General features: G+C 42.4%; 1 protein-coding gene across 3 annotated transcripts in view; it reads left to right on the forward strand.

The window, feature by feature from the left end:
- Window positions 1-25,423, forward strand: part of FAM222B (family with sequence similarity 222 member B) — a 259,477-nt gene extending 234,054 nt beyond the window's left edge. For all 3 annotated transcript variants that reach the window (XM_082244835.1, XM_082244834.1, XM_082244833.1), the window contains one exon: window positions 22,922-25,423. In XM_082244835.1, the coding sequence (XP_082100961.1) occupies window positions 22,939-24,780 (1,842 nt within the window). In that variant the 5' untranslated portion in view covers window positions 22,922-22,938 and the 3' untranslated portion in view covers window positions 24,781-25,423. The remainder of the gene's footprint in view (window positions 1-22,921) is intronic.
- Window positions 25,424-26,053: the final 630 nt, after the last annotated feature.

The following is a 26,053-nucleotide window of genomic DNA, read 5'->3' on the forward strand; positions in this document are numbered from 1 at the left end:
GTCAGATTTTCTGATCTGCATATTCAGGTCACTGCCTCAAAAAGTATTAAAGCCATTTGATCATCAAGACAGCCAGGCCACAAGCATTCTCAGAAGAGGTAATTGTCAATAGTTTCCCCCATGTTCTTTCAAAAAATATGTATTTGATCACTGAATGTTTTAGCTCTGATATATAGTAAATCGCTCTCTTTACATAATGTCAAGGGCATAACTTTTTTTTTTTTTTTTTGGAAGTCTACAAGTCTGACTCGTGGGATTGAAAAAAGGGTGAAGTGAGCATGTTATACAAACCATATTAAGATGCGTCTTACTGAAAGAACACTTAATGATTTGGTGGTAGATGCAATTTATTTTCTTTTAGTACTTTGTGGGTTGTCAGTGCCTGTACAAAGCCAAACAACCTGTTTCTTTAGCTTCCATCAGACTTTTTTCCTTAAGATTCCACATCCATAGAAACTTCTCTCTTCCACAAATTGGAGTATTCCTCAAGTACATACAGTGGATATAAAAAATCTACACACCCCTGTTAAAATGTTAGATTTCTGTGATGTAAAAAAAAAAAAGAGACAAAGCTAAATCATTTCAGAACTTTCCACCTTTAATGTGACCTATAAACTATACAACTTAGTTGAACAACAAACTGATTTTTTTTAGGTAGAGAGAAGTAAAAATAAAAAAAACGAAAATATGGTTTCATAAGTTTGCACACCCTTAAAGTAATACTTTGTTGAAGCACCTTTTTTTGATTTTGTTACAGCACTGTCTTTTTGGGGATGAGTATGTGTCTATCAGCATGGCACATCTTGACTTGGCAATATTTGCTCACTCATCTTTGCAAAAACACTTCAAATCTGTCAGATTGCAAGAGCATCTCCTGTGTACAGCCCTCTTCAGATCACCCCACAGATTTTCAATCTGATTCGGGTCTGGGCTCTGGCTGGGCCATTTAACCACTTAAGCCCCGGAGGATTTGGCTGCTAAAGGACCAGGGGTTTTTTTGCGATTTTTTTACTGCGTGACTTTAACGGACAATTGCGCGGTCGTGCGACGCTGTACCTAAACGAATTTGACGTCCTTTTTTTCCCACAAACAGAGCTTTCTTTTGGTGGTATTTGATCACCTGTGCGATTTTTTGATCACGCGCTATAAACAAAAAAAGAGCGTAAATTTTGCAAAAATAACGATATTTTTCACATTTTTTTATATGAAATTCCCCAAAAAAAAAAGTAAAAATCAAAATTTTTTAACATTTTTCGGCCAATTTGTTTTATGCTACCTATGTTTGGTAAAAAAAATCGCAAAAAGCGTATTTTGATTGGTTTGCGCAAAAGTTATCGCGTTTACTAACAAAGAGAGAGATTTTTGTCATTTTTGGTGTTTTTTTTTTTAACGCGTAATGGCGGCGATCTGCGATTTTTTTTCGGTACTGCGACATTGCGGCGGACAGATCGGACCCTTGACTGACATTTTTGACACTTTTGGGGTTACCAGTGACATTACTGCAGTAATCAGTGCTATACATATGCACTGTTACTGCAAAAATGACACTGGCAGGGAAGGGGTTAACTTTATTGGGAAGGGAGGGGTTAAGTGTGTCCTAGGGGCGTGCTTTCTACTGTGTAGGGACATTGCTATTGGTGTAAAAGCAAAGATCAACCGTTCTACATAGTAGAACGGTCAGATCTTTACTTTTACACAGGGAGAACTGACAGGCAGCTTGTTTACACAAGCTGCTCTGTCTTTCTCCCTTCACAGGAGCGATCGTAGTGTGGCCGGCGGACATAGAGTCCGCCGGTCACACGCACTGACTTGCCTGTGAACGAGCCGCGGCGGGCGCGCGCCTCGGCGGGCGCGCGCCCGCTCGCTATAGGCTCGCAAGTCAGTGACAGGCGAGTGACGTACCGATACGTCACTCTGCCTGGCCGGGGCTGACCGCCGCAGTATATAGTCGTGCGGCGGTCGGCAACCGGTTAAAGACTTTAATCTTCTAGTGAAGCCACTTTGTTGATTTGGATGTATGCTTTGGATCGTTGTCATGCTGAAAGATGAAGTTCCTCCTAATGTTCAGCTTTCTAGCAGAAGCCTGAAGGTTTTCTGCCAATATTGACCGGTAATTGGTACTGTTCATAATTCCCTCTACCTTGACTAAGGCCCCTGTTCCAGCTGAAATAAAATCAGCCCCAAAGCATGATGCTGCCACCACAATGCTTCACAGTGGGTATGGTGTTCTTTTGATGATGTGCAGTGTTGTTTTTGCACCAAACGTATCTTTTGGAATTATGGCCTAAAAAGTTCAAACTTGGTTTCATCAGACTATAACACACTTTACCACATGCTTTTGGGAGACTTCAGATGTGTTTGCTCAATTTAGCCAAGCGTGGATATTTTTTTTTTGTTAGAAAAGGCTTCAGTCTTGCCACTCTACCCCATAGCCCAGACATATAAAGAATATGAGGGATTTTTGTCACATGTACCACATAGCCAGTACTTGCCAGATATTCCCGCCACTCCTTTAATGTTGCTATAGATCTCTTGGCAGCCTCCCTGACATGTCCAATTCTTGGTAATGTCACTGTTGTGCCATATTTTCCCCACTTGATAACTGCCTTTACTATGTTCCATGGTATATCTGATGCTTTGGAAATTCTTTTGTACCCTTCTCCTGACTGATACCTTTTAACAATGAGATCCCTCTAATGTTTTGGAAGCTCTGCAGACCATGGCTTTTGCTGTAGGATGCGACTAAGAAAATGTCAGAAAAGACCTACTAGAACAGCTGAGCTTTATTGTGGGTTAATCAGAGGCACTTTAAAATGACGGCAGGTGTGTACTGACTCCTATTTAACATGAGTTTGACTGTCATTGCTTCATTCTGAACACAGCTACATCCCCAGTTATAAGAGGGTGTGCACAATTATGCAACCATATTTTTATTTTTTAACAAAATAAAAAGATTTTAGTTTATTTTTCAATTGAGTTGTACAGTTTATAGGTCATATTAAAGGTGGAAAAAGTTCTGAAATTATTTATCTTTGTCTCATTTTTTTAAATCACAGAAACCTGACATATTTTACCAGGGTTGTGTAGACTTTTTATATCCAATGTATGTTGGTTGTTGAGGAACAGAGATTACTAGGAGGGTGGTAGGGGTGATAATTAAGCCCACACTAGACTAGTAGGTCTAAGGGTAGCTGCAACGTGTGTGTATATATATATATATATATATATATATATATATATATATATATATATATATATATAGTTGCTACTCCTTTTTTATTTTTTACCCCTTAGGGGTAGTGTATTCTTAGACCTCAGCAGAACCCATATGTACTTGGTGTTTACCTCTCAAACATTCTCAAGCCCTTTTTTTTTTTTCTTCTCCAGCGCATTCTACGGACTGAGAGGGCAGAGTTGAAACCCTTGACATGGCGTGGTACATTGGTAGACCATTCATTTTCAATGGTCTGCCAGTGTAACAGCATTGATGACAAGTGGCGCCTGCGCTATTTTTCCTCCAATATATTTGTGTTGTGCATGTTCTGGAGAAGGTAGTAAGGAGGTGCCAAGTTCCAGGAACTAAACCGGTGCTGGAGCAACTGCTAGCAGGTCGGTTGGTGTCAGTACATTTACTGTATTAAAAAGCACATAAAATGGCTTTATGCTGATGATACAAAGGTGTATAATAGGGTTGATATCCCTGGAGTTGTCGAACATGGAACATGATCTGGCATTGCTGGAAGATTGGTCAAAGCAGTGGAAACTGCAGTTCGATGTGTCTAAATGTAAAAAAAATGCATCTAGGGGGAAAAAGAACCCCTTGATGGAGTACAATTTAAGGGATGCGGTGATGGTCAGCACTACAGAAGAAAAATATTTGGGGCTGCTTATTTCAAATGATTGTAAAATGAGCAAACCGTGTTCCCAGACAGTGGGAAAAGCAAATAGCGCTGTAAGATGCATCATTAGAGGGATCACTAGCAGGAGGAAGGAGGTTCTGATTCCTCTATAGAGATCTCATTCAGAATACTGTCCAGTTATTACAATGAAATATTAAGACAGAACAAGTTCAGAGATGGGGTAACAAAAATGGTGAAAGGTCTGAGGGATAAAAGGTATTGGGAAAGACTGCAGGAACTTAATATATCTGGGGAAAAGAAGGGAAAGGGGATACATGATTGAATCTTTTAAATAGATCCCGTAGGTGCATAAGCTTCAGGAGGGCAGGGTTTTTAATCTGAAACCAAGATCAAAACCACAGGCGCACAAACCTCAAACTAAGTAGAGGAAAGCTCAAAACTAATCTTAGAAGGTATTATTTTTTACCAAAGGGGTAGTTGATACTTGGAACAGACTTCAAACTGAGGTATTGAGTCAGTCAACACAACAGTAAATGGATTCAAGCATGCTTGGGACAAACCTAAAACTTAACTCCGGAAAAAAAACTGAAAAAAAAAAAAAACAGAAGCATATAAATTATAAAAAAAAAGGGGGTGGGGCATAGATATGGACTACTTGCCCTTTTTTCTGTTGTCACTTTTCTAGGTTTCTATAAACGGCCAGCACCCTGGGCTCATAGTAAATTGTTCAAACATTTAATAAACCAATCACCTTGCAAACAGGGTCAATGCACAATTCTGTGGTTTTCCAAATGTTGAACTGAAACAGTTTGTGTTGTGGTCACTTTAATAAATGGATCCATGGTGAGCTGGTAACACGTTCCTTTCTATGCCCTGTTTTTCCTAATGCAATGTGTCGCAGTGTGCTGAAACGCCGGTGCATTGCTTTAGTACACATGTCAAACACAAGGCCAGCAGACCGAATCCGGTCCGCCAAGCCATTTCATGTGGCCCTTGCTCCTCTCCTGCAGCTGTGGCCCCCCGCTTGTCTCAGAAGTCTGCATCAGACGGGGACAGAACACCTCCGCCAGATTCTACGCTTCTCTCTGCATTGGAGACCTCTGACAAAGAACACCATGGCAGAACTATGTTCTGTCTGAGCCGATATTACTAAAACCAGTAATAATTGAATGGAGAGTCAATTATTTAATATGATAAAGAATGGATACATTTATATAGTCCTACAGCTACAACCGGCCCCTTGAGGGAAACCATAATGCTGATTCCGCAATGATTGAGTTTGACACCCCTGCTTTAGTACATTGGGGTACGATTCAAACACGGGGTTCATGGTGCATTGCAGTAACCAGTGCATCTACAACCACATAAAGGTGTGAAGTCCTTCTGAAATGGAGCTCTTTGAACCAGACATGCCTGGACGTCTTTTAACCCATTTAGTCTACAATAACTTGCAATCAGTTCTTATAATCCACTCTTTTACACTAATTAAGGGCATATATTTAACATAAGATACGTTTACATTTCAGCCATTAAACCGTTTACATGTTGCTCAATATAAAACCTCCCTGATGTGTACAGGAAACGCCTCAAAATGGCAATCTACTTGAAGGCTTCATATAAATGGATGCAATTGTTAAATTAGCAAGGCTCTGTTAACCTTTGCCTTGTCTTGAGCTGTAGTCATCTGATCTCGAATATGATAGCATGATTAAGTATAAATTTTATTTGCTGAAAAAAACAAAATTAATGCAAACACAGCTTGCTTTATTTCTAAGATTTCTGTGGTCATGTGAATGACTACAGACATCAGTTGACTGCATTGCCTATGTCCCGAGCAGTTGTGTGAAAATAGCAATACTGAATATGGTCTACACGCGCAATAACCCTAAACTATGCCTATTCTAGACTAAGCATGGCATTGGATGTTTGTGGAATCTGCTGAATTTGCAAGATCCATGTTTTAAATAGAAACGTCATTGGGCTATAGGAAAACTAACAGGCAGCACAAAACCCAGTGCTGTCTTCAATGCAATCATTTTTTTTCTTTTTGCAGGGCTTCTGATCATCTTTGCCACTATCTTGCATGCGGGGGAGCTGGCTGTTACATCCTAGTCTCGTACAGTTGGCCCCCTACTGTGCATGCGCAGACTGCAGGGAGACTGGTTCTGTGGCCTCATGGTATGTGATGTAAATCCAAGGACACAGAGGGGATGGGCAGGCTAATGGTACCTCATTTCTGCCTCAAATTAATCTACGGAAGTGGAAGTGAGTACCAGCAAAAAAAAGGTACTTTCGGGGAGGAAAAAATATGGTTGTGTAACAGGCTAGGAAGTAAGAGGATGATACTGTCATTTATGGTTGAAGGTCTGCTTTGTCGTTATGCGGATTCCACTTGCTCAGCGGGGGATTGATTCGCTGATTCCTGCTGAGCAGGAGGATGACAGGTCCTGTCCACTCCGCTCCGCTGTGCTGAGCAGACATGGACACAGTCCCGCTCTCCTCTATGTGGAAATGGGCCGTCTGTCGGTTTTTCATCCGATCTGCGCTGAGTGGATGAAAAATAGGAACACCATCCGTCTGGAGACTGGAGGGTCCCATCAGGTCCGTCTTACCAAACTGACAGGCGGACCTGATCGGAAAGGCCGTGTGAAAGGGGCCTATGTATGAATGCGAGTTAGGGACCTTTTTTAGATTTGAATCTCGAGGGCAGAAGTACCCACGATAAAAGATTCTTGCCTTTCCTTTGGTTTCTGTGGTGCAGGGACTAGATCCTGGGTAAAAGTGATCACTCCAGATCTCACAAGAAGACACAGTGCTTGGAGCATTTGTTTGATTTTGGGAGTACTCCACATTTCCCTAGCGATTTCGGAGGAAGGATGATATGTCACCTAGGTGCCCTGAGTGGAAGTCAGGGGAAAGTTTAAGAATACTAACTACCTCGTTCCTCTCCTGCAGGTTCTGCTTTTAGAATGGGGCAGAGAAGGGCACTTTTAAATGGGACCTTACATCTAAACTGTTTATCTCCCTGAGAAAACAAGAGCAGGAAGAAGGCCTTGCAGTATTTTGGCAACAATGAAATGACTGTCACTCTTTCCTAGTTAGACTCTATCGGGTCAGTATACCGCTTTTTTGTATGCTTTGGCTGCAATTGTTAGGCATACCCATGGTGCGTTTCAGGGCCATTACCCGCACAAAATTCACTTTGGGAGCAGTTTTTGTGTCCCAGTTGACAGCTATGGGAGTTCCAGTTTGGGGATGCATGCAACATCTGTGTTCCTGTGCCTGTAAACATGGCCCTGCACGGTTTAAAACCACCCTTTGCGAACAAAGGTCGAACGCTGACCTATCCTTGTTTGCTGCCAGTACGCCTATATGTTCAGCTAAAAAAGCCCACATTTACAATTATTGAAGATGTTCAGCTGGATTTTGAGTTTGAGAAAAGTACTGTCCAACTTTGCTTTCTTAAAACTGCTAATACTTGGATATCTGTTTTTTGTGCCTTGCCTAATACCTGTTGAATTGTTTCAGGATTGTTCATTTTAAATAGAGGCTTTTTGGCTGTGATTGGAACCTCTCATTGCCATCTGTGGTAGTCTTAAATGGCTGGGGCATTGAGGATTGTTAAAAGTGCAGTTGGGGTGTTTGGCCAATCTGAATCTGTTTTGCCCAAAGCAATAAAAAACATTTACAACTTTTAGTATGATTAATGGTTGTTGGGCAGCACAGACTGATGTTTTATTCTGCTGCATGGATTCATTAGGTCCATTGTGTCAGAAGGAAAGTATGCTAAATTATTACACACAGGTGTCCTCCTGTAACATGGCTTTATTAATTGTTGATCCTGCTGGTAGAACTGATTTTCCACTTCCTGTAATGGGGTGATGTCATTGTTGGTTCTGCAGTGCAGCATGGCTGTCCCCCTGTAGATGGGGTAGTAGTTGGACATGTTTTAAATGGAGTTTAAGTAGGTGACCAAGAAATGAATGCTATGCTCCAGCTAACACTTTTGAAGAATTTGCAGCAATTGAGTGTTGTCGTGTTTTTTTTTTTTGTTTTTTTTCTTGGAAAATGTGTATACATTATGACTAGAAACTGGCCATTGTAAGTATCCATATCTATACAATGCTTTGTCTACAATGTCACTGAACAGTGTGGCGTAAGTGGAGAAGTATATAAGACACATGAAATGAAACTATTCAGTATTCCTCTTTTACCGGAATTACCCCATACAAATATCAAAATTCAGCATGTTTGATATAGTGGGCTGGTAAGTTTTGTTGCAATGCATCCAGCCAGGATCAAACTTTAATTAAATGAGCTGTCCAAGGCAGTTGCTCGAAATCAGATTGAAGTCTAAGGAAATTGACGATTTTGAGTCGAATGTAAGGCTGCTCAAAAGACATTGAAGAAAGCTCATATAAAAGACCTTTAAAGGTTGAGGTCACCTTTAGGAGAATGTTGCACCTATATTTGGGGTGTAGCATGCTTTTAGTGACCCGATTCCAACTCTCCTCGCTTGGGCACCAGGCAGGGGATATTCTGCCTGCACCTGCTGCCACAATTTGAAAGCCCTGCCCCAACTACTTTGTTCATTAAGTTTCCTGTGAATGAAGTAGACTACAAGTATGATCAGTCTCTGCAACTGACTGCTTATAGTTCTCACCAAACTGTGAGGGCCGTGGTGAGCATCCTTGTAGCCCTTTTGAGGTAGTCAGTACCTGCCTGTACCAAAGGTACCGGCAGACAGATTACGGAGTGTCTTAAGGGTTTCTATGCATTGCTCCTGTGATTTGATTATAGGTGCAATGCTTTAAAGGCTGTAATATAAAAAAAGGCTGCGTCTCCCTGACACCCGCAAGTGTCGCACTCGCATGCGGGAGACTCCCGCAACTCACAGGAGACTTGGGATGTCAGGTGAAAAAACGGTGTCAGCTGTGAGAGAACAGAGCCGATGTTTCCTGTGCAGTTCCGGCTCCGTCCTGTCACAGGTGGAGTGATATCAAATGCATTCCGCCTGTGAGAGGTGAGATGCACGAAGCATCGGCTCTGTATGCTTCCTCCAGCGCTGCTTGTGATCTCTGCCAGCATTTCCCGCCAGCAGTGCCCAGACTCGTACCAGTCAGCAGTAAGTCACATGTGCTAGGTGTGTAACTAGCTCCCAGCACATAACTGTAAGGCCCTTTTTCACACTATCCGTCCGTCGGACGGATTCCGTTTTTCTCAGCGGGGGGGATCGAGCCGCCGATCCCCTGCTGAGCAGCAGGAGGACAGCTGTGTCTCCGCGCTGTGTGCGGAGACACAGCTGTCAGTTCCCCATGCTTCTCTATGAGGGAAATCGGATGGGAACAGACCGTCGGTCCGTTCTCATCCGATCCGCTGGACGGATAGAAAATAGGGTTTCTATCCGTCCAGATTTGACGGATCGGGTCTGATGTCAGCGGACATGTTTCCGATGCCCCATAGGAACGAACAGGCGGATCTGAATGAACAGGCGGATCTGAACGGTTCGCCTGTGTGAAAGGGGCCTAAATATCCCAGCATGTGCAGTGTTTGACTCTTACCACCATGACCATTTCAAATCACTCAAGTGGTCATGGCGGTTGGAGTGCTCCTTGAATATTTCTCAGAAGTAAGCACATGGGTCGAATGCCTGACATCAGCCGGTTCAATAAAAACTGGCTGCCATTGGGCCTGTTTGTATGGCAGCCGGTCCGAGAGAAGCCAACCATTCAGCATGAGTGAAAAAAAATTGTCTCCTAACTTTTTCAGCTGGATCCTAGATTTCAAGCAAATTTGTCAAGCCCTGGTTCAGTCACTAAAATCCCCTTTCTTCCCTTTTCTGATGCTCGGTTTGAACTTCAGCAAGTCGTCTTTACCAGGTCTAGATGCCTAAATGCATTGAGTTGCTGCCATGTGACAGTGTTTTGGTGCATATTTGGGCAGTTAAAAAAAAAAAAAAAAACAATTGCACCTCCCCATTGAAATGCATTGAAAACGCATAAAAAAAGGCACCCGTGTTGCCTTTTTGATGCGGTTTTTAAGTCACATGACCTTTTGAAAAATGCAGCAAAATCGCCGGTGTTTTTTGGCTGCCTTTATCAGCACTTTTTTTTTTTCCAATCAGCAAAGCGCCAATAACCTTCTTTTCGGCAGATATGTCGGTACATCTCTATTCCTATCCTTTTATTGCTGGCGACGGTGCTATCTTAAGCTTTGTACACACGCTTCGAAATTCGGCCAGGAATTTTCATCCGATGACCGATCGGCCGATTTTCGGATTGTTAGTATGATGCTTCCGACATCCGACTCCGACTTTTCGGCCGAAAAAATTCTGGTGTGCAGACTATAAAATTTTTGTCCACCGTCAAAACACGACCGATTTTCGTGCAGTCAGTACAAATTTCGACAGGGAAAAATCTTATGAGCAAGACTGGGCATGCTCAGAGATGAAAGAACACAAAGAAAGCAATCCAACACACGACATCACTTCTGAAGTAGAATTCTGTCGTGCGACAAAATTCGTTTGCAGTCTAGAGCACATTCCAACCAACAGACACCACTCTGGACAAAAGACAAACGACCGGTCAGCGGAAATTCGTTGCGTGTGTACGAGGCTTTAGTCTCTTGGCTTCTATTTAGTTCTGCACATGTGATTAGTAATGACACCTGCCGTTTGAGAGCTGACATAATCACACTGGCAACAGTTATTACCAGAGGGAAGGGACATGCCTTGAATGTCACGGATTTGGGAAACGGTTAATCTGGTGGGGTTAGACTTTAAGGCTACGTTCACATCTTGGCGTTGCTATTACAGGCGTTTTTTGTGCAGGCGTTTTTAGATTGACTAGAGACCAATGGAAAACGCCTGTAATCTGCCCAAAAAGAAGCTCGTGTACTTTTTGAGCGTTGGGCGTTTTTCTCACGGCGTCAAAACGCTCAGATGTGAACAGGGGCCATTGAAATGAATAGGATTTGTCTTGTTGGGCATTTTGAGAGCTGATCCTAGAGCAGAAAAGCCCCCAAAACGCCTACATGTGAACGTAGCCAAAGACAAGTGTTGCCAGAAATATAGATCTGTAGAGTTGAACCTCTTCTGTTTTCTTTCCTGTGAACTGTGAATATTTTTTTTTTTTTTTTTTTTTTTTGACCAGTCTTTTGTTGTATGCATCATTTATAAAAGACTTATTCCGTTTTCTTAGATTTTTTTTTTTTTTTTTTTTTTTTTTTTTGTTTTGGCCAAGGAACTGCAACCCAATTTTTATTGGTGATGACCACACTTTTGTTGCATGCATCGTATAAAAGGCTCATTCTGTTTTTCTTAGATTTTTTTTTATATTGGCCCAATTTTTATAGTGAATGAATATATGCTTGCATTTAGTGGACTTGGCTGACAATAGATTTACAATATACAGCTTCATTGTGACGGAGGACTCTACTGCTGTGCTATCTCTGACTTGGCTCAAACCAAAGTGAACCTCAAGGTAACAGCCTCATCCTTCTCCTGTTATAGAAAGGAGAGGCGAGAGATAGACCACGCTCATAAACAACCAAAAATTAAAGATAGAAAAACCACCATGTGGCAATGATGAGGTGCTCATCAAGTCCCATATATTGGGTTATCTTCTCAATACACTTTATTCCAAAAAAACACACGTGACTTGTGAGGTAGTAACACCAGCTTAGAAATAGTTCTCAGATTCATCAGAGAACTGATGACATCAGACGTTTGCTGACGAAACTCGTTGGGATAGGAATAAGCAACACATCACTTCCGCTGTGTGGAATGCGGAACGGCGTCCCCTGATCATAACAAGATTGAGAGCAAGTTTTTATACTGTAAGTGAACCTTTTACTTTTAGTAAACGTGTTTTTGAATACTGTGCAATGAGAGGCCTTTCTCTTTTTATAAATCCCTATCCTGAGAACACTTACCTCATCTGATGAATCTGAAAACTATCTCTAAGCTGGTGTTGACTACCTGTAGGGGGGGGTTATGTATATCATGGGCGTTTTTTTAGAGTGAAGTGTATTGGAGTGGATAGCACAATATATGGGACTTTGAGTACTTCATCATTGCCACATAGTGGTTTTTCTATCTTTAATTTTTCAGTGGTTGTTTATGAGCGCGGTCTACCTTTAGAGAGAGAGAGAGAGAGAGATATAATCTCTATCTTTTTGATATTTTTCTGCTTTAAGCCACCAAAAGTATTTTTATTTTTTTTTCTTTAACATTTAATAAAATTTATATTGCATTAATCCTGTGCGCAAGTGCAGGGGTGTGTGTACACTCTATAATTCATAGAAAGGAGAGTGATTAGTACCAGCTTGCAAGCATTTCCCATTAAGGTTATCCATGGGTGCCCAATTCTATCAATGGGACTAGGCGGTAAGGCTTTTGCCCACATTCAAATAGCTTTTTTTGTTGCGGAAACATGCCAGAGTTTCTTATGGCTAAAGGATGACTTCATCTCATGCAAAGTGAGACTTGGATCGAGATTTGGCCAGTCCTTGCTTAACTGGCTGAATTTTAATGCATCCATGGCCAGCTTTAAGATTACCTGTTGAGTATCCAACCCCCCCCCCCACACAGGACAAAATGGGCAACTAACTCCTCGAGCTATCTGCAGGAGAACAGCAGCAACCAGAAAAGGTTTTCTAACATCCAATTGATTTTCTCCACAAAACATTTGGGTTGCTCTCAGAAGTGAGGGGTTGGACACACTACTGTTGGAAGATGCACGTTTATATCCTCTAGTCTCTGATCTGTCATTTTCTGCCTTTTCCAAAATCTTTACATTTATAGTCCCTTTCTCTCAGTGACTCAAGAGCCTGATGCAGTTTTTGATAATTTTACAGCTACTTTTCTTAATCTGCAGTCAAAGGATTACCAATTCTCTGAAAATGACTTTAATTACAGTTTTATCAAGACCATTGTCTTGAAGAAAGAGTGCTGACGACAGGCTTTAAGTTCTTGAGTAAAGGAGGCTTTTGCACACAGTGTAATTTAAAATGGCATCAGTTTTAGGCTCTGGATGATAAGAAATCAGTTTTTTCTTGGCTTTTTTGCTTCTTCAGTGTTTGAGCTAACAAGCGTCTTGCCGATTTACAAATTTACACAGGGCATGGAGCTATAGTTTATTCTTCAGTGGCTGATGGCTTAGCCATTACAGGTGTAAACATGATTACTCTGCCTTCTGACTGTTATACCTTCTCTCTAACAGGTCTAGTAAGTTGCAGAAATCTGCTTCTCTGATGTGGTGCCATTTCGATGTAGCACAATCATCTGTCTTCCCTAGCGATTTGTAAGTTCTCTAGTCAGAGTTTTTGTTGTCTTGCGTCTAAATGCGAGAAATGTTCCAGTGTCTTAATTTACGTGTGCTGCATGACTGTTACCATGCCTGTCTGAGAAAACCATGGGAAAATGGCTTACTCTTTAGTTAGCATAGAGTATTTTTAATTGAATGCTGATCTATGTTGCTCATTAAAGAGGAGCGCCAGTCTCCCCCAGGAAAAATTAAGTCAGCAGCTGCATATACTGTATCTGCTGACTTTTAAAGAGGAAGTAAAGCTTCCTCTGTAACTTGTACCTATAGGTACGCCTTAATATAGGCTTACCTATAGGTACTGTAAATATCTCCTAAGCATACACCGTTTAGGAGATATTTACTTTGCATGCAGCCAGTGACATCACTGACGCATGTGCTCTGAAGGAACTGTCCTGTGCTGTGAACGGCAGTGCATGCACAGGAGTGACGTCATCGCGGCTCCGGCCAATCAGATGGTTGGAGGACGTAAACCTGGAAGGAAGACAACTGAATGTGTTGGCCGTGTCGCCAGTGAGCGAGCGGCACTGTGGGGGCTTCGTTCGTAGGTAAGTATTTGATAATGAGCTAGTATGCGATGCAAACTAGCTCATTATGCATTCGTTTTTTTTCTGAGGTTTACAACCTCTTTAATATAAGGACACTTATCTGTCAAAGGATCCAGCATTGTCCTCACGCGAGCCGATTCTTTAATTGCCATCGGAACCAGGCACCCTGCACAGCCGTTTTTGCACTGCCCATGTGTGAGCCTTGATGTGCTTTGTGAATGGTCCCGTAATCTTCTGGGACCTGTGATGTGTCCCAGAAGGCTGCAGTTAAAGGGAGGTGAATTTCCGCTCAGATTGCCATGGCTATTTGACCGGAAGTTGGAGCGGGTACCTGTCAAAACCAGTTACCTACTCGCCCCCCCCCCCCCAAAAAAAAATATGCCAGTAATTAAGAGGGGGAGGATGCAAAGAAGTGGAACGTCCCCTTTTGGGTGGAGTGTCACTTTAAGAAGTTCACACAGCTGCAATCTCTGAAAAGCATACTGCAGTGGATTGCTCTCTTTTGAAGAGAAATATCTTTCAGAGGGCTAAACGGCTTCCAGGCATTCAGGAGGCGATCCTGCTGCCTCCTGAATGCCCTCCTTTTTTCACTTTTTTTTTTCTTTTCTTTGCCGAATGGCAATTTTGAATGGAACTAACACACTGTAACCACAGGCCAAGTGTTTGGTTCATGGTTGCAGCATTGACTTGAATTGCTGAGATTGACAGGTAGTGCCATTTGACTACAAGCCGAGTTATATTTGGCAAAATGCAAAGTGTGGCAGCATGCATGCATGCAGCCCTTCCGCTGTATGTTAATTTTTTATACGGTCGGGGGTGTAAAACTGCAGCTTAATCACTTGTTTTTACCACCCTTGTGAAAGAGGCCTTAGGATGACAAACAAGTTTTGTTGGAGACTGACTACAATCCTATTCAAACTTTATTTGTTGAAATGCTACAGCATCTGATCACAAGCCCTCTAACTATTTTAAAGGAACACAGGGGGCACCTTTTGTGCAGCAGTCTGGGGGAGGGGAATGTTATATGCACAAGCAGATTTATATACACAAACAAATTAAAGCCAAACTTCAGCTAATACTTTATAAGCAGTTACAGCAAACCGTTTTATTTCTTTTATGGGATAAAGGTTCTATAAAAGCTCATCATTGTAGGCACTGCTGTTGGTGGTAAATGGTTTGTCTCATCTGCGTAACATACAATCTGCGGGACAGCTTGTTTTTTGAAAAATGGTCTTGCTGGCCAGATCACCAGGTGAAGGAAAAAAAGGCAAAAAAATGAAAGTGGTATTAAGCCCTCGTTCACATTGGCGCGCATGACACGTCTCAGCCTATTGCATGCAATGGTACTGTTCCAGTTGGTGCAAGGCGGACTTTGCAGCGCTGCACTGATTTGCAAGAGTAGTTCCTGCACTACTTTTGCCGATTTTGGGTGCGACTTCAATGTGCACGGAACTGCCTTTTCTCCTTTTTATTTATATATATATATATATATATATATATATATATATATATATATATATATATATATATATATATATATATACAGGTTTTACTTACCTGCTCTATGCATTGGTTTTGCACTGAGCAGCCCTGATCCTCTTCTCCTCGGGCTCCCTGCCGGTGCTCCTGGCCCTTCCCTCCTGCTAAGAGCCCCCAGAGAAAACTGCTTGTTATGGGCAGAACCAATCAGGCTCACTCCCGAGCCCCTGCTCTGCGTGTCCATGCACACACAGAGTGGCTGCTTGGCCCTGCCCCCCCCCTCTTTGGCTCACTGGCTGTAAGTCAATTTCTCTCGCTGCTATCCGAGCCAATGAGGAGGGAGAGTCCCTGGAGAGATGGGGCTCTCATGCACATCGCTGTATCAAGAGGGGGCTCAGGTAAATATTGGGGGGGGGGTGCGCTGTTCTACACAGGTTTTTTACCTTCATGCGTAGAATGCATAAAGGTAAAAAAAACCTTGAGCCTTTAGAACCATTTTCAAGGACGGCCATGAATCCTCATATGTAGCATGTTCAAATGACGTGCACAAGCTTTCAGTTAAATAAGGGTGTATGATCCATTGAGGATAATCTATCCAGAATGGCTGAGCCCAGGTGCCCAACAATGCTGACTGTAGGCTGCATGTAGCCCACTGTGCTGCAGACATTCGGTATTGAGCACAGCAGGCTGCACAATGAGCACCATTGCCTCTAGCAGGTTCTAGTGCTAGTACTTCTGGCTGTCAGTGACCGCCTCACGGGCCAGCACTAAGCCCAGGAGAAGCTGAATATTTAAGCATTTGGGCTTTTGCTGCAAATTGCTCTCTTGCTGATATTGTAAGCATTGCGTATTATGTGCACGTAGGAATTGACATCACGGCACTTCTTAGTCCAGAGGCTACTTCAGCTTTGCCCTAAATGCAAGTCTCCCTGCTTTTTAGTGCTAGAGTTGGTTTTATTCATAGCTGTCTATTTGGCAGACCTCTCTGCAGGAGTAATTTAATGAGTAAACTGCTCTATAATGTAAGCACTTTAGCCCAGGATTTCATTCTCTCGACTTCAAACTAACAGGGGTGGGATATGTGATAAGGGCATACATATGTTGGAGTTTAATGTGCCTTTGTGATGTTACCTGGGTGTATGAAAAATAATTGTGTACAAATATAATACAGTAATGCCCGCTGCAATATCTGTTTTCAGCGGGTTAATTTTTTTAAATTAATGCAAATTCTTGATCCTTTGCTGTAGTTTTTTGTCCTTGACAGACTTAGTTCCTTGTGTTTCGAGCTTCTTGTTTGTGAATTTGCTATTTGAGCAACCGGTAGTAGTGAGAATGTAGTCCTTTTTTTTTCACTTTACCCCCCCCCCCCCCCCCCATTGTACGTTTTTTTTTTTTTTTACTGCATTTCTGACCTTGATTATTCAACGTGTAGCTCCCATAAGTCCAGGATTGTCCCCTGTATTCGGTTTGCTTCATGCATATGTTATGTGCTAGAAACTGAGGCTACTAAGTGTGCAGTACTGTTATTCATTCACACTCGTAAAAGAAAATGCTGTACTTGGCTGTTAAATAATTTTTTTTTTTGTACAACACAGGCATGGTGAAATGTAATGCCCTATAGAAAACTGCGATAAATGTAGTCCTTGGCAAGGGTAGCCTAGCATTATTCGAGATTTGATGTAAAACTACAAAGCAGAGCTAGACTTTTTTATTACATCGTGCTTACCCTATAATTACCTTTTTTTTGTGTCTCACACGCCCTGGTATATCATTTTTATGGTTATCCAAGTAGCGGGTCTGGTGTATAAAGATGCAGTCCATACATACAGTAATATTGTACAGAAATTTGTAGCGAAACGCTAGAAATCCCTATATTCTATTAAAGGCATTGTCGACCCAGAATTTCATATTCCTAATATGTTCCTGCTTTACCATGTAATGTGTGAAAAGTATCCTGCTGCTTTTCCTGCCTGTCACTTTGCTTTCCTGTTAAAAACTGACCACACTAGGTATGAACGCACAGCATGGAACGTTTTCTAGCTATACTGAGATCTGAGGCTGCTCTCCAGTGATTAGACTTGTGCTGACACGACCCCCTGCACAACCATCCATTGGGAAGATCCGTATACTACTTCTCCTCCTCCCCCAGCTCTGAAAGATCCTTATGCAGCTAAGAACAGAGCCTGTGATCATTTAAAAAAAATTGGATTACTAGGCCAGACTCAAATTTACAGGAATACTTGATTTCCAGTTTGCCTATGGTTTTACTTTTCATGTTCATTGAAGGGACACGGTTTCTGCTGCCTACATAAGGATTGGATATTGGCAAACAACAATATTACCTCATGTCCTTTGGGTACTAGGTTTATTGTGGTGCTTTCCAGACCTGAGTGTACTGGTAAGTTGGCCGTGAATGATTTGTGTGTCCAGAGTTGTGGCACAGCCCCAGGTGTGACCTCCCTGTCTGAAGACTCGCTTTAGGAGTCAATTGGGCTTACCTCCCTAGCCACACTGTTGGGTACCATTTCTAAATTCCCGACAATTAAGAACTACTGGTGCCATCCCCTAAGTGGAGTGTTACATGTTCTTTCCGGCTAGTCAGCCTAAGAGACATCCCCCCTACTGCTTCTGTTTGCAAACAGCCTCATGGAACTTAAATCTGTTACGGTAGGTCCCCCTGACCCCCCTCTCAGCAACAGCTGACTTGAAGTCTTACCTATCGAGGTCCTCTTCTCTGCGGAGGGACTCCCTGGCACCTACGTGGTTGACCAGGGTTGGCTCGATCTGCTCCCCTCCTTAGACAGGATTTCAGGTTAACAGTTTCGCTTGGGCAAACCTGTTGCTTCTTGAAGCCTTCTAGTCACCACATTTTTGAAAGGCCTGACTCTTGTAGGATTCGGGCTTCTTTGTTTACCACCTGTGTCCATTGAGTGGAGGTACAGCTAAAGTCATTTTTAAAAAAACCTACACCTGGAGTACATTTTGATCCCTTAATGACATACATTCCCTGGTTTACCTTGCTTGGTGAGCTTGTGTGGCTAGGTAACCTACTTGGTCAGTGAATTTTATCAACTTGGCCCTTAGGAATAAACTGCCTTTTCGTCTTCTCATGTAGACTGGTTGGTCCTTTAACTGAACCTATCCTTAGTGCTTTGTTAAATAAAACAGGTTGCTGGCCCTCTCTTCCCCATTGGCAGTTTTATTGGTCCATCTGTTTTTGTTGTGTTCTGGTTGCTTAGCTTTTATATGGTTCAGGTCTCCTTTTTGTATAGTCTTTCTTCTCTGATGGCGACTTTCAACCTGCTCTGGAGCAAGAGGTTGATCCTCTTATCTCTCCCTTTTAGTTGTGTTGTCAGGTTTTACCTACCAGGTAGGGAGGTTCACCACTTTCATATTCATGTTTGGCTGCAGGTGGCCCCCCAGTCCTTCTAGTGAGCCCTGTAGTGTGGTGTTTTTTTCCATGTTGACTACCCCTTAATTGTACTGGAATGCTTTTTGGACATCTCAGCTTTTGGACATCCCAATTGTATCAGAATTGATGTGCTCCTCATTGAACAAGAAACAAAATGGTAGTTTTGTATGTGCTGTAAAATCCATTTGTAGTTCATTGAGCAATACAGCTCGCACCCCTCTGGGGTTTTTTCATCCCCTTATATCTAGTACATCTTTATGCAGGTTCTGGGTCAGAGCTCACACTGGGCTAAGGACTGCCATGTGAGGGTAGTTGGCCAGCTTAATGCTGATTTAAGCGCCAAAGAAGGTGGGGAAAGGAATAAACCTGTTGGTTGATAGTGAGTGAAACTAGAAGCACTGCAGAATGCCTTCTACCCAGCAAACCTGCTACTCTTCTCTGAATTAGCAAGGTATAGGTTTTGCTGTTAGTGAACCTGTGCTTTAACAGACTGAGCAAAGCAGTAGGGTCCCTGAACTGCCGTATTTCCTATTTAGGGCAAAGGATAAATTCACTGAACTGCCATCTTACCCTTGCTTCTGCGCCACTGTATTGTTACGTTTTTGGGTATGGGGAGCATGTGCTTCGCTTACCTTCGTTCAAGCTAGGGCTGAAACAACTAATCGATTAATCGACAACTAATCGATTATGAAAATAGTTGTCAACTATTTTCGTAATCGATTAATCGGTCAGCCGATTAGTTGTCCTGCATACAGAATGCATTATTTGTTTACATATCAGAAAATACAGTGCAACGCACATACAGCTCAGTACACCTTCAATACATGTATGTAGATGGCAGAGAACCTGTGAATGTGTGAGGAGCAATTCATCATGGGAAATGTAGTCCTGGGCAAGAGAAGGAACCAAGTGATTCTAAAGGCAGAGTTTTTTTTTTACCTTGCTATATACCTTGCTTACAATCACTTTAAGGGCTCTGAGGGAAGATGAGCATCTGAACCCAGAGAAGGTGGAGGCCGATAGACTAGAGGTGATATAAGGCATTACAATTACATTTAGAGTAAAAGTTTACTAGTATTGTGCAATATATTCAAAATTATTATATCCATGAAAAAAAAGTCCCAGCTGTTAGTACTATAATATATAAATGTCCCCCCCCCCCCCCCTCCACCCTTCATATAGCTTCATGTTTGACTCCCAGATAAAATATCCTGCATATCCGACTTCTGGGCCTATTTTTTATTTTTTTTATATACATACACACGATACAAGATATAAATACTTTCACTGTTTCACAGTAGAAGTTATAATTATATTACGTAGCGATTATCTGCTTCTTTTTTTTTTTTTTTTTTTTACTATAAAGGGCTATTTTTTTTTTTTTTTTTTTTTTTTTTTTTTTTAAACCCCATCATGACAGGTGATAAAAAAAGCATGCTGCTACTACTAAATGTCTTCTGCTGCCCATATATGTATTGGATTTTTGGACAAAAATGTTTGCATCTATTTTTTTTTTTTTTTTTACAAAAACGATTTGTATATTCGTTGAATGGACGAGTGTTTGAAAATTCCCTTTGCTTTTAACATTCAATTTTAAAATTAATATAACTTGAGCAAAAACCACATACACTATATGAAGATTTGTTTGATCGAGAAGTTTTCCATTCTGCTCCTTCAAATATTCCTGTCACTGTTGACAACGAACACCAAATAGACCCCACTAATGGTTGTAAAATCGGATGAATGTTTTTAAAAATTTTCTAAAAAAAATGTAGTTTGTGTATTATGGCCAGCTTAAGTGACAGCAGGCGCAGGGAGCTTGTATCAAACTACCTGCCTATTAAGTCTATCATGAATATTGTATACCAATCCGGTCTGAAAATTAGCAAAAAAGTGTTTTAGGTCTTTTCAAATTTTAAAAATTTTGGTCTCAGAGTCTGATATTTACCACATTTAAACCTCCAATAATACATACGTTATATCTGTCTCAGAGTGGAATAAATATCCAAATATATAGCTGGATATTTATATTTACTACTGCATATGGATACTCAAGAATATTAACTAAATTATACACCAACTTTTTATTTGTTGAGGTTTTTATCCGATTAGTCGATTAATCGAAACTATAATCGGCCAACTAATCGATTATGAAAATAATCGTTAGTTGCAGCCCTAGTTCAAGCCTTACACAAGTCTGAGAGCTCTTTCTGCCTTACGACGGTTTGGGTGCCTAAGGACCCAATCGGTTGGCTCCAGAGCTGTTGTGGGGTTAAAATAATACTGAGCCCTAAAGCAGAAGTAAACTTTTCTGCCAAGGAAACTGCCATTTTGGCCTCTGTTTAATCCTCCAACTGCCATGGTGCTGCACATGTGATCAGTTATGACTCCAGCCATTGGCTGGTTTGACAGTTTGGTTGAGAGCACAACCAATTTGACAGTTACATTCGGGGCACGTGGCAAAAATGGAACGTTTTTTTTTAAACTGTAAATGGATGGGCTGGAGTCAATAGGATCGTTCTTGCATTGGGAAGATTGAGTGAGTATGTCTTAGCTCTCCAAACCCCTAGACCAGAATGAGTAGGTAAACCCATGCAGTGCAGGCACAGCCCCACCGCATGGGTAGAAATAAAAAATTGCCTGGAGTTTTGCTTTAACCACTGATTTTTACAGCCAAATACTATATGGTTGGTCATATTTTATGCTTATGCTTAACTCCTGAACTTTCTTGAAATGTGAACCCACCTCTCTGCTGTTCTTTCATGCAATTGAACTTGGCTTTGGTATCTGTACACCTTATTGTAGAAACTAAATATTAGGTAATAATCAACTCTACCTTGTCACAGATTGCAATGTTTACAAGACACTGGAAGCTGTTTTATATCTGACAAAGTATACTTGTAATTTTGTCTTTGTAGTCCATTGTACTATTTAAATACATTAACTTGTCCAACCACAATCAGTCAGAATTTAACTTTAAAGGAATTGTAAGTAAAGTCTCAAGGTTTTTCACCTTAATGCATTATATGCATTAAGGTGAAAAACCTCCTTGGTTGCAGCTGCCCCCCAAACCCCACGTTTATTCTTACCTGAACACGAACGTTCCAGTGACAAGCATGAGCCCAGCAACTCCAGCTGCTGTCTCGGGTCCTCGTTGGGTAGATTGATAGCAGCAGGAGCCATTGGCTCCTGCTGCTGTCAATCAAATCCAGTGACACAATAGCGGGGGCGGGAACGAGTCCTGTCTGTGTCAATGGACGCAGCAGCGGGAGTCTTGAGTGCGCCCAGGCGGGTGCCCCCTTGGAAAGCAGCTCTCCGTGGGGGGCACCAGAAACTACGCCGGGGTACCCCAGAAGAGGAGGATCAGGGCTGCTCTGTGCAAAACCCTTATACAAAGCAGGTAGGTATAACATGTTTGTTTAAAAAAAAAAAAAAAAAAAAAACCCAAACCTTTTAACAATCATTAAGTGTGGCCTGTTTAGAAAGGTGTTTTTCTTAAAGCTGACTTAACTTGCATTACTTTTCAGTTTGCTCTCAAAGTAGGGTTCAGGAGAATTAGACTGGCAATAGGCCTGGAAAGCAGACACCTGGAAGTTGCATACCTCTCCAAGCTTTTGTATGTGCTCCAGGATCCCTAAAATTGGGGCCCATCTAGACCTCACTTTTGGCTTGTCACTGAAGGAGAGCCTCCATGGTGTAGTGTAAAAGGGGAGTTACAGAATTCTCTCCTTAATCCTAGTACACGTGTGTACGGAAGCTGGTCCAACAGAGTTCGCCTGGCTTCCATCAGTGTCCTAACCCGAAAAAGGCCTGCTGACCGGCTCTCAATCGGCGCTCTCAGCCAATGGCAGAGAGTGCTTGCCAGAATGTTCCCCCTGTGGCGTCCTCGTCAGAACACAATGGCACAGCAGGGAGAATTTCTGTACTAACATTGGATTGTTACTACAACGGCTCCGACCTGAGCTGCAAGTTTTTTTGTTTTTTTTGTGTTCAACCCATTGAGTTAAACAAAAAAAAAAAATATATAGTATTGCGTAGGAGACTTTAGCTTTATGGCTCATTTGAAGAAATCAAAAGGGATGTACAGGAACCTCTTGCAGCCGAATTTCAATTTTAGTACTTTAAAGTTATACCAAAAGTCCTGATATTGGTATGAAAATGATTACATTTTACACATGTCAGTTATATGTCAAGTATGTACTTCTCAGCATGTTGATTTGGTCTTTTTTTCTTTTTTTTTGTTTCCTCTTGAAAGCTTCACAAGCCTTAACATGGTTTGTTTTTGTTATTTTTTGGCAGGGGATACTACACAGAAGATGAGATCTGCTCAGCATCCTACTCCAGCAGAATTGGATGCTTATGCTAAGACAGTTGCCAATAATCCCCTTACAATAAAAATCTTCCCAAACAGCGTCAAGGTTCCACAGAGAAAGCATATACGCCGCACCGTGAACGGACTAGATACTTCAGGACAACGTTATAGTCCATATCCGTCACAGGTCAGCACAAAAACTGGTCTTCTTGCAATCGTCAAGTCCCCTGCTAAAAGTGTTTTGAAGGGCTTTGACGGCAACCGTGCCCGCCTCTTGCCAGACTCCATGATGAATCCTCCCTCTGCTCCATATGTTGCACCTAGCACTTTAAATCACCCTCAGGGGCTTACCCGCCCCCAGCAAGCCCTACAGCATGCTCAGACTCTGCAACATGCCCAGAACATGCAACAGCAGACTATGTCACACTCTCAAAGCATGCCACCTGGACTGCAGCACCCACATAGCCTGCAGCAGCACCCCCAAGGCATGCCACAGGGGCTGCAGCATTCTCAGGGTCTGCAAAATACGCAGAGCATCCCACAGCCGCAGGCCCTTCAGCATCCACAAAGTGTGCAACATGCACAGAGCATACCACAGCCACAGGCACTGCATCATGCGCAGGGAATTCCACAGACAATGCCACGTCAGCAGAGCATGTCACAGACTCTGCAGCACCAACAAAACCTCCCTCAGGTCCTGCAGCACTCTCAGAATATGTCTCAAGCGCTGCAGCATTCACAGGGAATTCAGCATCCACAGAACATGGGATCGCAACATGTCCAAAGCATGCCCCAGCAGTCAACTTTACAGCATGCCCCTGGTGTGACTCACCAGACTCTGCCACACCCTGCTAACAACATTCTGCAGCCTGGTTTACATGGAACTCGAAAGATGCCCGATGCAGATGCCCCTCCGAATGTGACAGTGTCTACCTCAACCATCCCCCTTTCTATGGCTGCAACCCTGCAGCAAAACCGACCACCAGACCTTGGAAGCATTGTGCACCAGATCAACCAGTTCTGTCAGGCTAGGGCTGGCATAGGCACTACCTCAGTTTGTGAGGGACAGATTGCCAACCCCAGCCCTATTAGTCGTAACCTGCTTATCAATGCAAGCACCAGGGTCTCTACTCACAGCATCCCTATGCCTTCCTGTGTTGGATCAGCTGTAGACCATGCTGCCGCTGCTGCTATTTCCTCTGCTGCCTCTGGCAATGTCCCCATGGTGAACATGAGCAGAGTTCCCTCTTCATACCCTGGTGACCTGAAACCTATGTCGTGGAACCAGCATCAGCTGGCACATCTGCAGCAAATGTGTGGAGAATCTGCCATTCCTCCTGGAAAACACACTCAGAGAGAGATTGCTGCGCAGGGTTTTCCTGGCAAGCAGAACTACCCTCAAGAACTGTGCATGAGCCAGTCTTTTGGCCTAAAACCCCCCATTGATAAACCTACCCCTTCCCCTCCTGTGAATGGCTTGCCGGGTCCTCTGCCATATACTAATGGACATTATTTTCAGCCTCTATGGAATAACATTCTGCCTACTCCAAACAGCGACAGTTCTGGATCACAGGACCTCACCATGCCTTTCCATGGAGCACAGGCAGCTGGTGCACCCTTGGATTGTGCTGGTGGTACTCACTATAGAGCAGTTGGGGGCGGATCTTCCAATCAGAATAACGTGATGCAGACCATGGATTACCTTTCTGGAGCGGACTTTCAGCAGTCCTGCTTTAGAGATCAGAGCATGGCCCCCCTTGGCAAGGTTCAAAGAACCCAAATGAGTAGAGCTCCTGAGCCAGCTGATAGTCGAAGTATTCATGTTCAGCATCCAGGGTATAGGTAGGCTACAGTCACACTGCAAATGAGAGGGTTTAGTCTTAAGTGATTAGCAAGGCTCTTGTATCCTCTTCAATTGCCAAACTTGTTGTGATCATTATATGCAATGCAAGCCATTTGGTGCTGCAATTCATTAGGTTTAGTGTACTACTTTATTTTTATTTTTTTTCTATCCCTTACAATACTTTTGTCAGTGGTTGTGGAGACTGTGTTGCCTTCAATTTTTTATCTTCCTGACACTGAGGGGCTTCTATATGCTGCTTTGTTTTTATCTTGGGAACACTAAGCCCTAATGCGTGTTATGCCTTGTTCTCTTCCTCCCTGCCCCCCTTAACTCTTGCTTCAGGCAATACAGGTTGAAAAGGTCAATCTCCTCGTTAGCACTGTCAGGGAATTGGATATGCAGGATCCACAGATCCTAATATTGATGTACCTCTGTTCTGCAATCTACTGGTATCTTTGTGCCATTGAGGAAAAGTAACCTGTCTCATTGTATCCCATATTTGACTACTGTGCAGCCAAGAAATGCAATAGGAATGCACACAAATTCAGAGGAACCATTAAAATTCCATTGTTTTTAGCCAGAGTGCATTTCAACAGTGTTGTATATTAGTCACTTTTAAGCTAAGAACCCAAAGGTCCTTCTGGTTTACTATTTCTGGCCCCTGTTTGGTAGCTTTTACTCTGCACATCCGACACGGCGCAAAATATCTTTTGTGCTGGGTTTCCATGATGTTAGCTTCTCACTGGAATCCGAGGCCACTGGTGTCCTTCCATGGAGATGTAACAGGTGTAGGTGAAAACATACTGTGCTGCTGCTTGGATGACTATTTGGACTCTTTAGCAAACAATTATTGTACCCCAGGTTGGGAAAAGGACAAAAGCAAACAGGCATTTGCTGTAAACGTGTACACAACCTTCTATGTTTCTCTTAGGGTTTAGTAAATTCTGGGTGTAGTACCAGCCAAGTTCTGTTCTTCCTGTGTTGAAATGTGCACAGATATAATCAAAGTTTTGTATTAAGGACCCAGATAAAAAGTAGCCTCATTTTATCTCCCCCCTCCAATTTTTTTTATTCTCTTTAGGTGCTGCTTGAGAGCACTAAAGCAGTTTGGTACTTAAAGCCAGCCGCGGATGGTTTGAATGTCGGCCGTTTCATCAGGAACCAGCTGAGATTTGAACCATGTATGGGCAGCCTGAATGTACCCACCAAGTATGTTGATCACCTTGGATACAAACAGCCTGCTGGATTTTACATGCAATTATTGCTAGTGGCTGTT

The sequence above is a fragment of the Pelophylax lessonae genome (assembly GCF_965119305.1).
Source record: "Pelophylax lessonae genome assembly, chromosome: 2".
NCBI lineage: Eukaryota > Metazoa > Chordata > Amphibia > Anura > Ranidae > Pelophylax > Pelophylax lessonae.